At 38.8% G+C, this 18,638-nt stretch overlaps 1 protein-coding gene across 2 annotated transcripts in view; it reads left to right on the forward strand.

Annotated features, from left to right (window-relative positions):
- The window catches only part of STK38L (serine/threonine kinase 38 like), an 80,857-nt gene that overhangs the window by 38,627 nt on the left and 23,592 nt on the right, over window positions 1–18,638 (forward strand). For both annotated transcript variants that reach the window (XM_043440269.1, XM_043440268.1), the window contains one exon: window positions 16,260–16,404. In XM_043440269.1, the coding sequence (XP_043296204.1) occupies window positions 16,271–16,404 (134 nt within the window). In that variant the 5' untranslated portion in view covers window positions 16,260–16,270. The remainder of the gene's footprint in view (window positions 1–16,259; window positions 16,405–18,638) is intronic.

The raw sequence follows: 18,638 nt of genomic DNA on the forward strand, positions 1-18,638 counted from the left end.
GAGCCAAGCCAGCCAGCTGTTTGAGGGGCCTAAACAGTGACCCTGGGCAGCCTTGGAACCCAGACCAGGCTGCTGCCCAGCTGTGGAGTCACCCTGCTGCTCTGGTCTGCCGCAGAGCCCAACCTAGGACCCTCTGTGATTGTTGAACACAGCTTACGGCCTTGCCCAGGCATGGAGCCCAGCTATGATCCTGCCCAACTGCAGAGCATAACCTGCAGTCCCACCTGTTAAGGGAGCCTGGATAGTGACTCTTATCATCTGAAAAGCACAGTCTCTAACTCACCCAACTGCAGAATATAGTTCTTGCAACCAGTGATCCTGCCAGTGACCTTGTCCAACAGTAGAGCACAGTCAATGGCCTGCTTAAGTGCAGAGCCCAGCCTAGGGCTCCACCTCAACATGGAGACAAGCCAGGAACACCATCTAGTTAGGATGAGCCAGGAACACCATCTGGTTCCTAACAACCTAAGACCCCGCCCAACCAGAAACAATTGCAGAGCCCAAGCCATAGCCCTGCCCATTCATGAGTCCAACCCAAGTACCATGTTGCCAGGGAACATAACCTGCCACCTCACCCCACTAGAAGCAATCACAGATTCCAGCTAGTGGCCCCACCTGACCATGGATACAGCTAGCAGCCCTACCCGGTTAGGAGGCCCTCCTAGCAGCTCTGCTTGAATGTGGAGTCCAGCCAGCAGTTGCACCCAACCATAGAGCCCAGCAAGCAGCACCCACCCCCATACCTCAGAATATGGGCAGTAGCCTTATCTAATAAGAGAACCCCATAGCAAGCCCTGCCTGCCAACAGACACTACCTGCAGGCCTGTCCAATATTCCAAGCTGAGCTGATTGGTGAATGTCTTTCCCTGCTGAAGTGAAACCATAAATACTGAAGGAAGAGACCACTTGCCTTAATATGCAGATACCAACTCAAGGAATCAAGGAACAAGAAGAGTCAGGTAAACTTGACACCACCAAAGGAAGCTAATAAACCTCCTGTAACTGATCCTGAAGTAGTGGCGCTCTGTGAACCATCTGACAAAGAATTTCTAATAATTATCTTAAAGAAGTTCAGTGGCCTATAAGAACACAGAGACAGCTAGATGAAATTAGGAAAACAATGCAAGAACAAAATGGAAAGTTCAGCAAAGAAATAGAAACTATCAACAACCAAATAAGCAACCCAGACAGAAATCTTAAAACTGAAAAATACAGTGACTGAACTGGAGAATTCTATTGAAAGATTCAACAGACTTGACCAAGTACCACCCCCTGGCCCCCACACACAAAAAAAGTGAGTGAGTGAATTAGAAGATAGGTCATTGAACTTATTTAGTCAAAGCTACAAAAAGAAGGAACAGGAGTAAAGACTTATAGAACACTATTAAGACATATAAATACTTGGAATCCCAGAAGGAGAAAGGAAAGCAGTAATGCCTTAAGTAAAGAAATGGACATTCAGATTCAAGGATCCCAAATAGACTGAAACCAAAAGGGCTCTACTGAGACATATTATAACTACATTATCAAAAGTCAAAGAAAAAGAAAATTATGAAAGCATTGGAGAAAAGTGACTTGTTATGTACAGTGGAGGCCTTACAAGACTGCAAATCAGTTTCTTAATAGAAACTTCAGAGTGAGAGGATGATATTCAAAATATTGTAAGAAAAAAGCTGTCAACCAAGAATAGTATACCTAGTAACACTGGTTTTCACAAATCAAGGAGAGAAAAAGATTTCCTGAAAAACAAAAGCTGAAGGATTTTATCACCCCTTGATCTAACTTACAAGAAATGCTAAAGGGTGTTTTTCAAGTAGAATTTAAAGGATAGTAACCAATATCATGAAAACATATGAATGTGTTTATAAAACTTACAGGTGATGGTAAGTGTATAGTCAAAGTCTGGTTCTGTGAAATTGTAATAGTGGTATGTAATTCATAACTCTAGTTTAAAAGTTAAAAGACAAATGTATGAAAAATAGCTATAACTATAATAATTTGTTATTGGATACTCAATATTAAGAATACGTAAATTGTAACACCAGTAACCTGAAATATGAGGGGCAGAGGATTAAATGTCTAAAGTCTCTAAATGCTATTGAACTTAAGTTGTCATCTGTTTAAAATAGAACATTTTATGTGAGCCTTATGGTAATCACAAAGGAAAAACCTTCTGTAGTAGGTACAGAAAAGACTGGTAAAGGAGTCAAAGCACACTGCTGCAAAAAGTCATTGTTCACAAAACAAGATAGCAAGAGAGGAAGCAAAGAACAAAGGATCTACAAAGCAGAAAACAATACAATGGCAATGGTAAGTCTTTACCCATCAATAATTACTTTTAGCATAATTGGATTAAATTCTTTAATCAAAGGACTGAATGGATTAAAAAACAAGATCCAATAATATGCTGAATACAAGACATTTTAGCTATAAGAACATACATAGACTAAGAGTGAAGGGATGAAAAATCTTATTTCAATCATATAGTAACCAAAAGAAAGCAGGGGGAGCTATAGTTTTAACAGACAAAATAGACTTTGAGCTTAAAATAGTCAGAAGAGACAAAAAGGTTATTATATAATGATAAAGGGGTCATTTCATCAGGAAGAACAATTGTAACTAATTATGTCCCCAACATCAGAGCATTGAAATATATAAAGCAAATACTAACAAGGAAAAGGGGACGTAAACATCCATACAATAATAGTGAGGACTTTAATACCCCTCTCAATTATGGATAGATCAATCAGATAGAGAATCAATAAGGAAACGGCAGATTTGAATTAAACCAAACAGATCTAACATTCCATCCAGTTGCAGCAGAATGCACGTTCTTCTTAAGTGCACACGGAACATTTTGTAGGAGAGATCATATGTTAGGCCAAAGACAAGTCTCAACAAATTCAAGAAGGTAAGAATTATCATGTATCTTTGCTGACCACAACAGTGTGAAACTGGTAATCAATAACAGGATGAAAGCTGGAAATCTTGCAAATACGTGAATTTAAATAACACAGTCGTGAACAACTAATGGGTCAAAGAAATAAAGAAAGATATTTCAAAAACATGAAACAATAAAAAATGAAAACATGCATACCAAAACTTGCAGGATACAGCAAAAGGATCTAAGGGGGAAGTTTATAGTGATAAATGTAAAACATAGATTAAACACAAGGGAAGCTCTCAAATTAACAACCTAACTTTCCACCTTATGAAACTAGAAAAAAAAAAAAACAAGCCAAGTGCAAAGTTAGAAAAAGAAGCAGATAATAAAGATCAGAATAGAAATGAGTAAATTAGAGAATAGGAAAACAATAGAAAAGATTAATAAAAGTAAGAATCGATTCTTTGAAACAACAAAATAGAGAAACCGTTAGCTAAACTAATCAAGAAAAAAAGAACAAATAAAATTATAACTGAAAGGGGAGATACTGCCTCTCATACCACAGAAATACAAAGGATCATCAGAGACTACTGTGAACAGTTATACATCAACAAGTTAGACAAGCTAGAAGAAGTAAATTCCTAGAAATATACAACTTATCAAGAATGAATCCTAAGAAATAGAAAATCTGCGCCAAACAGTAATGAGCAAGGAGACTGATCAAAAATCTTTCAACAAAGAAAAGCCGAGGACCAGGGGATTAATATCTAAAATATACAAGGAATTTGTACAGCTCAGTAGCAAATTAACAGTCCAGTTTAAAAATGGACAAAGGATTTGAATAAACATTTTTTTTAAGAGAAGATATTCAAATGGCTAAGAGGTGCATGAAAAGGTGCTCAACATTATAAGTCGTCAGGGAACTGCAAATCAAAACAGCAATGAGATATCACTTTACTGGTTGGAAAGGGTATTATCAAAAAGGCAAAAGAGAACAAGTGTTAACTGAGATTGTGAACAAATGGGAACTCTTGTAAACTATCAGTGGGAATGCAAATTGGTACAGCCACTGTGGAAAACATGTAGAGGTTCCTCAAGAAATTAAAAATACAACTACCATATGGTCCAGCAATATACAAAGGAAATGCAGTTACCATCAAAGAGATTGCTGCACCCTCACGGAACAGTAGCCAAAACATGGAAACAGTCCAACTGTCCATTGATTGATGAATGATAAAGAAAATGGTGTGTACACACATACACACAGCCTGTTAGAATGTTATTCACCCAGGAAAAAAAAAGGAAATTTGTGACAACAAGCATGAACCTTAAGTTACACAATCTTACATATCCATTATATCTCAATAAAGCTATAAAAACATCCACATGGATACAGATGATGTGTATAAAGATATCCGATGATAGACTGGACCCAAACAAGAAGGTTTTCCCCCAGGTTGTGGCTACTTTTACATGGGAAATATATTGCATTATTTTAAAGTTTTAAAGTTTCCATGTCTTTGATTTATTGTTAACATTGAACATTCTTCATGTTTGTTAGCGACTTCTACTTATTTATATATTTGTCAGTTGGTATTATCCGTTTATTATTAGGGCTTTTATTGTCTCTTTACACCTTTAATGTTATAAAACTTATGAACTTTGTATATATTTTTAAAAAAAATTTATTTTGACATAGGTATAAGGTATTTTTAACATAAAAGTTTAATATATACTGCTATTTTGCAGTTTCCCTTAAAAGTACTATCTTTTAATCTTGTTTGATACATATACATATATTCAAATTTTTTCTGTAATTGTACCTAGGACTATTTTCCTTGTGATAATTTCCTATTATGACAGTCCTTTTCCTTTAAATGATCAGTTAGTCATCTTATTTTCTTGTAATTTTTTTTGAAGTTTAATTTTTCCTTTTCCTTTTATTTCCTGTTCCACCTTATCTTTTTCTTCCCCTTCCCTTTCTTTTTCCTTCCTTTCCTCTTTTTCCCTTTAGCTTTGTGTTCACCCTTTTATACCATTTGAAATTTATTTTGCGCTTTGGAAAGAAATGAACATCTCTGACTTGTTTTTTTTCCACAAATAGATAGCCAATTGTCCCAACTCATTAATTGACTAATTCTTCCCTTCCTTCCACAATCTATGATGAGATTTTTTCATCAAAAAGCCAACATTTTTTTTTTTTTGGATCAAGGTTATTCTAGGTATTTTATGAATGTTGTTCTCTTCCTCCTCTTTGCTACTTTTGTGAACAGGATTATTTTTCCATTTCTAAATGTCTATCTTTAAAATTAACCCTTTAAGGAGTAAATTTTAAACTTTAAGTTGAACTCTATTTAGAAAATAATTTGTCTTATTTTCACTGACCCATACTCTTTATAACAGAAGCAAAAACCAGAGAACTCATGTTGTTGGATGTTAGAAGTAGACAGCGTGACTGACCAGGCCGAAGGGCTAGTTCTGCGAATGCGTTCGTTGTCTTTGTTCATCTTACTCCTCCACGTCTCAGTTCAGAGCCGCAGCTTAAATCTGGGAGCCCCAAATCTCCAGATCACTGTCATGCCTCACTCTCACTATCCAAGAACTTCTCTTGTGCAACTTTAGGATGTACAAGTGTAATGATTTGATATATGTATTACATTCTGAAGTGATTATCATAATAGTTAGTTAACATCCATCACCTCAGATAGTTAAAATTTTTTGTGTGTCTAGTGAGAACTTTTAAAATCTACTCTTAGCAGCTTTCAAATATACAGTATTTTCAGATACTTTCAACTTTCAAATAGCAGTATAATATTGTTAACTTAGTCTCCATGCAGTACATTATATCCCCAGGACTTATTCATCTTGAAACCCAGAAGTTTGTAAGTGAAGTCAGCCAGAGAAAGACAAATACTGTATGAAATTGCTTATATGTGGACTCTTTTTTTGAAAAATAATATAAATGAACTTATTTACAAAACAAACAGTCTATTTACAAAACAAACAGGCTTAGAGAACGTTCTTATGGTTACCAATGAATAGAACTTGATTTAAAAAAAAATTTAGGGGTACCTCTACACTCTAAGCTTGTTTTCTTCTCCATCGTGGTGCTAAATTATCAGTATTTGAAGTTGTTTGGCATTTCAGATGAGGTGGTTTATTTTTTTAAGTTAACTGTGACTTGTAGATTCAGGTAAGCATCTGTCTTTTGCAGGCAAGATCTAATGCATTACCAGACAGAGCTACAGCAATAGAAAAATTGAATTATGTAACTATATTTAAGAATGGTTGACTTCTTTCTGAATACTTTTGAGAAAAATGGGTTACTACATTACCTAAACATTAAAATCTGTAAACAGGCCAGGTTTTAGATAAAATTACCACCACTTTGGCAAATTTAATTTAGTTTAATTATTTAATTTAGCTTCTTTGATTACATTTGCTTAAAAAAAACACTTTCCCTTCTCATTTCAAGTTAAAAGAAAAAAACTGTGTACAGAGGGAGTTTGGATTAACATTCTTAAGTAGTCTGCTGTTAACAGTATTACTATTGCCAAATAAGCTTTGGGGAGCGCAACCTTTGAACTGTATTTTGGTCGCCAGGAAAAAGTGCCTTTTTAGAAACAGTTTTAAAAATAAGAATGATGTTGACTTTAGCACCACTGCGCCATTACCACCAGGCTTATGACACACAGAAAGCAAGGACAATTGTCTATAAATTCGATCTTCTGGACTAGTAAACAGAGCCAATTCTCTCTCCACAGATGGAGAGCGTCACATTAACTAATTAAAAGCAAAAGCTCTTGACACCAAGCAAAGTAAATAGATTTTAAGTAGCGTGAATGTCTGTTGCCTCATGAGAGTGACTTCATCTCGTGAGAGGAACGAATAGTTCTCTGAAACACTTTCTCCTGTCATAGTCACATTCCCAGATCATCACTAACATCTAGTAAGACTTCTACCAAAAGCTTTTTTTTTTTTTGCTTCAAGTCTTTCTGTTTAGAAAACTGATAAGTACTTTTTGATGCCTTTCTCTCACCACTAAAAGCACTCTAAACTTTCAAATCAAATAGGTTTTAAGACTAGAAGACATAGAGAATATCCACTAGAGAATAAATTTACAAATTAACTTACCAGGACAGTTACTCAAGACAGGAGGAATGAGCAGGAGGATTGGGTTAAGAAGGGAAGAAAATTGATCATTTTTGTATATTTAATATGAGCCACATGTATTTAAAAGATTTTCTCATTTATTATGGAGGTATCAAACACTTACATGACATTTCTTTTTGCTAGGCACTGTTCTAAGTCCTTTACAAATATTAACTTTTGTAATTCTTATAAGTCCTACATTAACATGATAAGCATGTACTATATAAGTTGGCCATCATAATCTTTATTTTAGTCAACAGTAAATTGAAGCACAGAAAGTTTAAGTAATTTGCCTGAAGTGATGTACCTAGTAAGTGTCTGGGCCAGAATTCAGACCTAGCAATGTGTGCCGTCATCACTGGGCTTTGCCATCATTGGAGCTTCACATCAATTCTGCAAGGCGGGCCTAGTGTCTATCCATTTTAGAGCCGTGGATCCTGTGTCTGGTGAAATAACTCAGGATCAGCCTTGAACTTATTTTCTTTCCCCACCAGGTTAGCATTTCTTATGTACTTCCTGTTCTTATTAATGATATCAAGATTTACACAGCTATCCAAGTCTGAAATTGAATTACAGATTTCATTATTTTTAGCTGAGTATCTGAGCCCTTCTTTTAATCTCTTCTGGAGAAGGCAGTGGCACCCCACTCTTGCCTGGAAAATCCCATGGATGGAGGAGCCTGGTGGGCTGCAGTCGATGGGGTTGCTAAGAGTCGGACACGACTGAGCGACTTCACTTTCACTTTTCACTTTCATGCATTGGAGAAGGAAATGGCAACCCACTCCAGTGTTCTTGCCTGAAGAATCCCAGCGACGGGGGAGCCTGGTGGGCTTCCGTCTATGGGGTTGCATACGACTTGTGTCAGAGTTGGACACGACTGAAGTGACTTAGCAGCAGCAGCAGCTACTGTGTTAAATTGGGCCCTTATTATTCTGCCCTAAACCGAGGATTGTAATCTCAGATGCTTACTGGAAGCAGGCAGGTAGGTAATACAAGGAGTGAAGGAGGCTGGGCCTGAGGAAGGAAGTTGGTGAACTCTGGCAGGAAGTGGTGTTTTCAGGGACCCACTGCTTCTGTCCTTGCCATCCATTTGCAGGCAGGACTGCGGGCTCGAACTTGACAGATTGGATTTTTCGAGAGAAGCCAGAAATCTCGATTTTTATGTGAAATCTTCTGATTCTGAACCATAGTACAAGTCACACAGAATAAGGTTGCAGGCCCTCAGTTTTATTACCCCTGACCGTTTCTTATTGAGTCCTCCAGGCTGATTTACACTCCTCCAATCTAGTCTACTCAGCCTCCTTGCAGCCTCCCTATGCTACCATAATCTATCTGAAGTCCCAATCAGATAGAATTGTAGGGGAGGTTAGCAGGATCAAAAGCATTAAAACATTTTTGGAAGAGTTCTTGGTACTTGGGTAAGTGCTCAATAAATGTTCTTTATTGCTCTTCACTTAGTTAAAGGCCTTAGACAACTCCCATTTATACTCAGGATAATTTTTTAACATGGCCAGAAAAGTATTTTATGATTCCTGACTGACTTTGCACCTTCATCTTTGGCTATTTCACCAAATGTACTCAAGCCATTCTCTACACTTGAGTGTGTCAGTTGATACCAAGCCCTTTCAGCCTCTTCCCCTTCTGCCCTGGCCATCTGATCATCACCAACAAGAGTCAATTGAGGCATCTCCTCCTCTCTTAAACCTCAGTCTATACTTTTCCTTGAGTTTCCCTTGCGTCCCCCTAGGACTGTGAACTCCTTAAGAGCAGGGACTGTGTTTTATCTTCATATTCTCAATGCCTTGGCAGTGCTGGCGTGTTGTGTGTATCTGCAGTAAATGTTGATTGGAAATAATATGACTCTAACAGTTAGTATTGGCACTTGAACTCTCACCTGACAGTTATTTCTTGTTCTTCAGATGGTACCTCAGAGAGGAAAGAAGCTGTGGCCGCTCTGTTATCATTAGGGACCCAGAGGGCAGTGTCCAGCCTGAGGACCTGTTGGGATTCTAGGTTGCAGCTAATGATGAATCTAGGAAAATGTTTATTCTCCAAGGCATTAATGATGCTCTGTCCTCTGAAATGTAGTTTGTGAAAGTTAAGATGAGGTCATTGGTTAAGTCGTGCTGGTCAGGTAAAGCAGCTTTGTTTTTCTATTTTAGAAGTGTGATGGTAAATGCTTGGAGACACTACATCTATTTATAGATGGCCCCAGTGCCAGATCTGTTATCTCCTTTCCCCAGGCTTGATAAACGAAAGAATGCTGGACTGTGATTGGTAGCGTCTCCATTAATGAATAGGAGAGTCTGGAGAAAACACGTGAACAGGAAATTCAAGGGCACCTACTGTTGTTTTTATCAGTGCAGGAATTCTAGACTTGCAAATTATATCCTGTTCTTTTTCTGGCTGAAGAAAGGGCTTTAGTAAATAAAAGACAAAGAACAGTGTGAAATCCATTAGAGGAATACATTTGCAGTATAACAAGTGCTGGTTATCCAGATCATTCTTTGTAATAATTTGGTCCCTTCTGTTCTTAGTTTTGCTTAATTTTAATATTATAAAGCCTATTTGTTTCTGGCTAGAGAGTAATAATTTTTGTTTTATTTTGTTTTTTAAGCCAATCTCTAAAGGAGATTCTTTAATCCAGACTAAGGAAGGGAGTTTGGGGTTTTCCGTAGTTGAATCTCTCAAGTAGGATTTGTCTCTCTGAAGGTTAATATAACACCAAATGATTCTGTAGTTTTTAATCCAAAGGAAATTGTTAGATATGAGACATATAATTTAAAATCCATTAATTTTGAGTTCGGTTACTCACCATCATTTATAGAATGCAGACTGTGTGCTCAGCACTTTGCCAGGTGCTGTAATTTTGTTACAGAGATGAACAGGCATAGGTTTTGCTCTGATTAGGTTTTTAAACAAGGCATACACTTGCATGTATGTATAATTTGAGTGGAAAAACCATGGTGATCATGGTTAAATTATATAGTGTTTGGAAGTCGCTTTCATCACTCTATATCCCTTCTGGAATTTGGAGTTAGAAGTTCATTTCATCTTTCTATGGAAGAATCCTTCTCTTCTTTTCATGTTTACCCCTCTTTCATAAAGACTTCAGGTTCATAAATCTTTATCTAAAACTGGCTCACATTTTTCCTGCAATGCTAATGCAGACACTTTCTGTGGTTTGGAGTTGTTTTTAGTACCCCAACTTCTTTATGTTTCACAGAAATTTCCCCCCCAAATTTTGCTCAGTAATATTTCTGCCCACTTCTAGCCCCCTAGTTTTGCATCATCTGGGAAAGCCCTGACAGCAATAGGGCTTAATATTGGCTGTCTCCTCCTGCCACTTTGAATGGGCAGAGGTGTCCTGGGCAAGATAGTGGTCAATCTTTTTTTTTTTTAAAGATTCCACTTTCTCCTTATGCCATTAAACAGTTGAATATAAACAATTCTCTGTTTTGATGCCATGCTCACCAGCCTTCTTTGGTCTTTACATCTAACTTGCCTACAAAAATAGAGTGCATTTGCCAAAACATGCAAGTTTTCTGTTTCTTGTTTCTCAGTTTCTTATTGTGTAAATCCATAAATTGCCATCATGTCTTGTTTATCAGCCTCTTTTGAACTTTGTGAGGATAAAGTAGCTCCATAATCTGATCTCCCTGGAACACTGGCAGCTGAAGGCCAGACCCTGCTCCTTGGCCGACAGAGCAGAGCAACCTGTTTCGCGAGGCCCTTTGGCAGCCTGTCAGCTGCCACACCTGAGTTCACTATGTATCCTTCTTTCTGACTTTCTAAAAGCATTTATGTTGTTTAGTCACTAAGTTGTGTCCACCTCTTTGTGACCCCATGGACTGTAGCTCCGCCAGTCCCCTCCGTCCATGGGATTTCCCAGGCAAGAACACTGGAGTGGGTTGCCATTTCCTCCTCCAGGGAATCTTCCCAACCCAGGGACCAAACCCGCATCTGCTGTATCTCCTGCATTGACAGGCAGATTCTTTACCTCCCAGCCACCTGGGAGCATTACTGATGTATTATTTCTTTGTGCTTTTTCAAGGGGCATTATAAAAGGTTTTATTTATTAGTTTTTTTTTCACCATTCACTTTTTGAAAGGAAACTATAAACCTTAGTTTATAGTTGAGTCTTGACCTTTTTTCCTCCTGCCGATTGGCAAACTAATTTGAAAATTCTCCTGTCAGCTATAGATATTCTGGACAAATCAGAAAGCACTCTTAAAATTTCTAGATATTGCTCTTTGTTGGAGTTTCTAAGTCCCCGCCCCCCCACCGCCAAATATTAAAAAAAGTAACAGGCACTTTTTAAAAGCAGTGTTTGAAGATAACTGTCTGTAAACTTAAAATTTTTATGCCTAAAGGGAGTTCCCTCGAATACTGCTGCAAATGTCTACCTACCCGCCTTTTTGAGGATTTAGGATACATATTATTCCATTAACAAAGCAATGTAATGGGAAGTCATACAGTAAGAAACTTTGTATAATCTAGACTTCCTAAATTTATTTGACTTCTTCCACTTCCAGCCAACCTTCCAGCTCCCCTCTTCCTCACCAGACCCCCTAGTGCCAGTTAGCAAACATGACTGGGGGTGTTTGCTCTGTACTATGCCATCCCCTCTTGTCCTTTCTTGACCTTTCTGCATGATCCTGAAACATAGAACATGAACCCAGTTTTCTGAGATCTCCAGAGATAATGTGGCAGCCTCGCCTTGGGCAGCATTCCAAGTTTCGTCATCATGTTCAGTCGTGTCCGACTCTTTTCGACCCTGTGGACTACAGCCTGCCAGACTACTCTGTCCATAGAATTTTCCAGGCAAAATACTGGAATGGGTTGCCATTTCCTCCTCCAGAGGATCTCTCCTACCCAGGGATCAAATCTACTTCTCCTCCATGGAAGTTGGATTCTTTATCACTGAGCCACCTGGGAAACCATTCGAAGCCTAGTGCTCAAAAATCACTTGGCCGGGATAATTCTTGAGCTCATTTTATTCTTGTTTCAAAAATAACGCTCACTATTATTAAAGCACATTAAAAAATTAAGCTAAATGTCTAAATAGTGTCTTACATTTGTATAATTTCTACGTTGTATTATCTCAGATGGCCTTAGACTGGGCCTGTGAGCTAGCCGAGCAAGTACTGTAATTCCTGGGTCTGAGGGGAAACTGACCTGAGTTCAGAGCGTTGTGGTGATTTGAATAGGACCCTGGTGGCTCAGATGGTAAAGTGTCTGTCTGCAGTGCAGGAGACCTGGGTTCAATCCCTGAGTTAGGAAGATCCCCTAGAGAAGGAAATGGCAACCCACTCCCGTACACTTGCCTGGAAAATCCCATGGACAGAGGAGCCTGATAGGCTACAGTCCATGGGGTCACAAAGAGTCAGACACAACTGAGCAACTGCACTTTCACTTTTTCACTTTCATGTGATCATTTAGCAGCAGAACCTGGATTAGATCTCTAAATATCTGACTCCAAGGTTCAATAAGTTTCTTTTTCCACAGTTGCCACCCTTTATAGGCAAGTTTTGCTGATTTTTTCAACTCTCCTTTCACCCTATCCCCCATTTGTGGACTCATTTCATTCAGTAATACTTACTCTGAGTCCAATACAGTGCTATCAAGGTGAACGCTCAAGAACAATTCAGGGAAAGTTCTTGCCCAGAAGTGCTCCAAGTTTAGTTGGATAGGCAGATGACGTGATCAGCACTTGTACCTGGGGTATTTGTTACACATGGCAGAGAGCACACTTGAAATAATGCCATTTGGTCTCTTCTGGTAAATTGATGTCTCTCCTGGCAGGGAACCTTAGAGAAGTCACCACAGTAAGGCTTCTGTCACACTGCGCCGTGAAGGATCTGCAGTAGCCCTGTAGATAGATCGTAGGACAGAACTGGTTCAGGAATAGGTCATGCCAGGGCTTGGAGGCGTGAAAAGGCCAAGTGAGTGGTGAGGAAGGGCAGCAGATGAGGCCAGAAAGGCAGATAGGAAACAGCATTTGGGTGGGGTGGGCCTCCGAAGCTCACCATCTGACCTTCCCAACTTTCAGTTCCTTTCTTTACTGGGCTGGTTTTTTTTTTTTTTTATTGGTTGGAGGCTAATTACTTCACAACATTTCAGTGGGTTTTGTCATACATTGATATGAATCAGTCATAGATTTACACGTATTCCCCATCCCGATCCCCCCTCCCACCTCCCTCTCCACCCGATTCCTCTGGGTCTTCCCAGTGCACCAGGCCCGAGCACTTGTCTCATGCATCCCACCTGGGCTGGTGATCTGTTTCACCATAGATAGTGTACATGCTGTTCTTTTGAAACATCCCACCCTCACCTTCTCCCACAGAGTTCAAAAGTCTGTTCTGTATTTGTGTCTCTTTTTCTGTTTTGCATATAGGGTTATCGTTACCATCTTTCTAAATTCCATATATATGTGTTAGTATGCTGTAATGTTCTTTATCTTTCTGGCTTACTTCACTCTGTATAAGGGGCTCCAGTTTCATCCATCTCATTAGGACTGATTCAAATGAATTCTTTTTGACGGCTGAGTAATATTCCATGGTGTATATGTACCACAGCTTCCTTATCCATTCGTCTGCTGATGGCATCTAGGTTGCTTCCATGTCCTGGCTATTATAAACAGTGCTGCGATGAACATTGGGGTGCACGTGTCTCTTTCAGATCTGGTTTCCTCAGTGTGTATGCCCAGAAGTGGGATTGCTGGGTCATATGGCAGTTCTATTTCCAGTTTTTAAGAAATCTCCACACTGTTTTCCATAGCGGCTGTACTAGTTTGCATTCCCACCAACAGTGTAAGAGGGTTCCCTTTTCTCCACACCCTCTCCAGCATTTATTGCTTGTAGATTTTTGGATAGCAGCCATCCTGACTGGTGTGTAATGGTACCTCATTGTGGTTTTGATTTGCATTTCTCTGATAATGAGTGATGTTGAGCATCTTTTCATGTGTTTGTTAGCCATCTGTATGTCTTCTTTGGAGAAATGTCTGTTTAGTTCTTTGGCCCATTTTTTGATTGGGTCATTTATTTTTCTGGAATTGAGCTGCAGGAGTTGCTTGTGTATTTTTGAGATTAATCCTTTGTCTGTTTCTTCATTTGCTATTATTTTCTCCCAATCTGAGGGCTGTCTTTTCACCTTACTTATAGTTTCCTTTGTAGTGCAAAAGCTTTTAAGTTTCATTAGGTCCCATTTGTTTAGTTTTGCTTTTATTTCCAATATTCTGGGAGGTGGGTCATAGAGGATCTTGCTGTGATTTATGTCGGAGAGTGTTTTGCCTATGTTCTCCTCTAGGAGTTTTATAGTTTACTGGGCTGTTGTGGGGAAGAAATGCAATCATGCTTGGGAGTGCCATGGTCTTAAAGCCTCAGGCAAAAAGGAGGAAACTAATGAATAAAGTCTCAGAAAGTTTCTGATAGATACCAGCAGTCTGTGTGTGAGTTGTCCTTATTTGTCTTGCTGAGCTAATTTGACTTGCCATGAACAATTTTAAACAAGTAATGTGATCAGCTTCTTGTTATAAAAAGATTTAGAGTAGCCAGCAGAGAAACAAGTTTATGATGTTAAAATAATAAGTGCCATTTTAGACATAATGAGGTTCAAGCAGTAGATTGAGGTATAAACTCACTAAGACAACAGTGAAACTGGGAGTTTGCCATAATTAAATTATTTACTTTCAACCTGTGTATGACTTGTTTCACATGAAGAACGAGATCCCTGGAGTGTTAGTTCAGTTCAGGTCTATATCCAGGGCTCTGTGCCTTGATGTAGTTAGTTAAGGAGAGGTTGGTGTTGGGGGTAGGTGGCAGATTTGGGAGAATACTTTTAGCTAATAATGCAATGTTGGATAGTTACACTGGCAGTCTGGGTCTTGTCTAGTATGGACTGTTCTGAGCTCCCATCTAGATAAGCAAAAGCCTCTTTAATGTATGGAGCCATTCTAGGTTTTTTGTTTTGAGCGGGGGAGCAGTGGGGTCTAGATGTGGACTATGGTGGGCAAGTCTCTAGGGTCGGTGCCCACCTGTAGCAGCCACCAGAGTTCAGTCTTAACATTCCTTATCTCATATAATTATCTACCTTATCTTTCCTTCTTGGTTTTTGTTGTTGTTATTTGTTTGGTTTTTGGCCATGCCACATGGCATGTGGGATCTTAGTTCCCCATCCAGGGACCAAACCTGTGCCCCTTGCAGTGGAAGCATGGAGTCTTAACCACTGGAACTCCAGGGAAGTCCTTACATTATCTTCTTTAAACCAGTACTTTGCTTGGCTGGCTCAATGGTTTTTAAAAGGTGGTACCTGAATGACTTTAAGTAAACAAACATTGTCCAGGAAAGATCACAGAACTTCCCTGTTGTCTCCTGACTTGATTCATATGTTTCTGTTTCCTGCCTGGTTCCTACAGGCATTTGAGTTTCATCCGAAAATGAAATGGACCTACCAGTCTGGAGTAGGGCACTAGACTTTGACCTAGCACTGTTTGGAATGGCTTAGGATTCAGGAGGAAATAGGGCATCCGTGGACTCCACTCAGAGGGGCTTGTTTCTGGGGCATCCTTGGTTAAGCCTGCACTTCCACAAGTCAGGGAATTTAGATCCCACATGCTATGCAACGTGGCCAAAGGGGTTTGCTTCTAAAAGTAGTTTTTCCGTAAAACATAATACCCATAAGAATTGCTCTGACAGATGTTCATGTGCATATTTGATGTAACACTACTTGATTCATAGAATTTATATGGCAGAAACTACTTCTTGCTATTTAACTAAACTTCGTTAACTCTTTTGGAGATGTGTGTTTATTGGGTCATAAGTATTAGCAAAATCTTGTGGATTTTATTTAGTACTCAGTAGGACAGCCACAAAATTGATTGAACCTTTCTTGTTTTGAATGACTGGTGAATATGTATGTGAATGTGTTAATGTTGTGTGTGAACTGCTGCAGGTGCTTCTTTAGTGTGATTTACACCTGCCAGCACAGAATTCATTTCTGTTGCTTTGGGAATGGTATATCTTTCTCTTCTTTGCTATATTTACTGAATACTGTATTTCTTTATTATATTATGTTACTTATAATATGAAAGAAGTTATAACCCTATAACTGTTAGGGTACAATGTTGTTGCCTAGTAGAAATCAGACCATTTCTAGAGTTTGTTAAAAGAGATAGAAAGTTTCCTTTCCCTGTGAAATAATTTGTGTCTCTGTGTCATTCTAGTTTCTTTTGCTATGGCAATGACGGCAGGGTCTACAACCACCTTTCCGATGAGCAACCATACCCGCGAAAGAGTGACTGTAGCCAAGCTCACGTTGGAGAATTTTTACAGCAACCTAATTTTACAGCATGAAGAGAGAGAGACCAGGTATAGTAAAGGCTGATCAAATTTTTCTGTGTAGTTAAATAAGCTATCATATTATAAGTGGGATGTAAACATGTTGTCTGTTAATAATATAAATATTGTGGATCCTTGAATGCTTATTTTAAGTTTCCCATAATGACAGTGTACTTGGTTACTTGTTTTACCTTCACAGAATAGTGTCTTGTCCTGGCACCAATATACTTATATCTCATGTTAATTGATGTGTTAAACAAAATGTTTCTTTCCATGAGATTATGATATATCTTTATACTTTGTTTTAAAAAAACTTTCTTTTAAAGAGCTAACTAATAAATGACTGCTTTTAATCCAGAAACATTTGTAGTGTTGTGTGTATATCAGTGGGAATGAGAGAATTTTTTAAAAAAATGACGTTATTTTGCCTTCAGAAAACTTACAGTAGGAAAGATAATGCACATGAATATTATATGAAAGGGTGCAAAGTATGCCCTTTGAGAAGGGTGAAGAAAGGAGAGGTTGTTTTTGACAAAGGCAGCTGGGAAGGCTTCGTCAAGGCTGGTGGCATTTGAACAGAGCCCCTAAGGAAGAGTACTATTAAATATGCATGAAGGGGAGAAGGGAGAGGTTAACAAGCAGGAGGGAGATACCGGAGACAGAGGAAAGCACCTTCCCAGGTCAGGCTTTGTCCAATTTAACTCCAACTAGATTTTTACCATTTCCTGGGAGCCTTGGACGCTTCAGATCAAAGCTATTCTCATGGTAGTAAAGAGCCTTGAAAAATTTTGAACAGAAGATCTAAATGATCACAGGTGCGTCTCTGGAAGACCACTTTTGTTGTGTTGTACAGAATGGACTGTGGGAGGAGAAATTAGAAACAGGAAAGGATGTAGTCCCGGCCAGTGGAAAGGAGGCTAGCTTTAGGATTATGACAGCAATAGCAGGGAAGAACTCAGTGAGAAAGATGGGAAGAACATGGCAGCTACCCAGATAGGGAAGGTGAGAGAAAGAAGTCAGTGCTGGCTCTGAAATTTCACACCTGGGCCAACAGAGAGTGGTATAACTTAGTGAAATAGAACTTGAGGGGAAGAATCTGGTTTGGGATGTAATTTTGGGTGGGTCTAACTACAGATTAGACATGGCTGGGGAAAAACATGGCAGCTACCCAGATAAGGAAGGTGAGAGAAAGAAGTCAATGCTGGCTTAAAATTCATGAGAATTTTAAAGGTTCATTACTATCATTCAGTGCTGAAACCTTAAAGTAACTCAGTTTTGCCTTCTGTTCCCAAACAAAAGAAAATAGGGATAAAATTTAAAAAAAAAAAACAAAACCACGGTAAGTGCCATGGAAGTCAAATTAAATAGCTCGTGTTTTCTAAAAGCTTGTACTTTAAGGAACATGTGATGGATTTTTTAGGCTTAATTAATTGGATAAATGCATAAGCCAAATAAAGTACCAATCAGTACAAAGCTTAAGATCAGTTCAGGAGGAAACTATGTTTTAAGAAGTGACAAGAGAAGCCTGTGGGTCTTCTCATTTAGGTATGGAAACAGAGGAAAGTTTTTGCATCTCTCCCCAGAAGGAAAGATAAGTTACTGAAGTGTTGGCTTTAGAAGGCGAGCTTAGGGATTTGACAGAAGAATAAAGTTGTTTGTGTATTGATAGTCCCTCCTGTGTTAATGGTCCTCTGACTCTCTGGATTCTCCCTGCAGAGAAGAAAACTCAGATCATTCACCAAGCAGCTCTGGTGTCTAGAGGGGCATGATGGCAGACACAGAGTCCAGTATCAGGAACTTAGTCCATTCAAAGGGTTGGCCTCGGGCAATAATGTGTGAACAAAAGATAAAAATCAGTGTGATTAGCACCAAGGTAGGTGCTTATTACTAGAATTGAGGAAGTAAATGGAGAATATTCTTTGACATGCTGACTTATGAACAGGCTTTAGATATTTTTGTTATGAATTTTCCTTAAGAAATGAAAAGAATCTTAACAGTGGTTTAGGAAAGAGCTTCCCTTTGGGCATATTGTCATAAATATCATGGTTTCAATCCTCAACCCTTATGGATAAATCTTTGAAAGTTAGTCTTTTTATAGTATGCTGCACTAATTAGGAAAAGCTCTCCCAGATTTATCATTAGAAAAAAAAAAGCAATACAATAGAAATGAAATACTAATAGTCACTTGGAAATGAGTTGCAAAGTGGATACTGCAGCTGTCTGTCTGGTTACCAGTTATTTCGTCCATACTGACCAACACCACA

The sequence above is a fragment of the Cervus canadensis genome, chromosome 21 (genome assembly GCF_019320065.1).
Source record: "Cervus canadensis isolate Bull #8, Minnesota chromosome 21, ASM1932006v1, whole genome shotgun sequence".
NCBI classification, from domain to species: domain Eukaryota; kingdom Metazoa; phylum Chordata; class Mammalia; order Artiodactyla; family Cervidae; genus Cervus; species Cervus canadensis.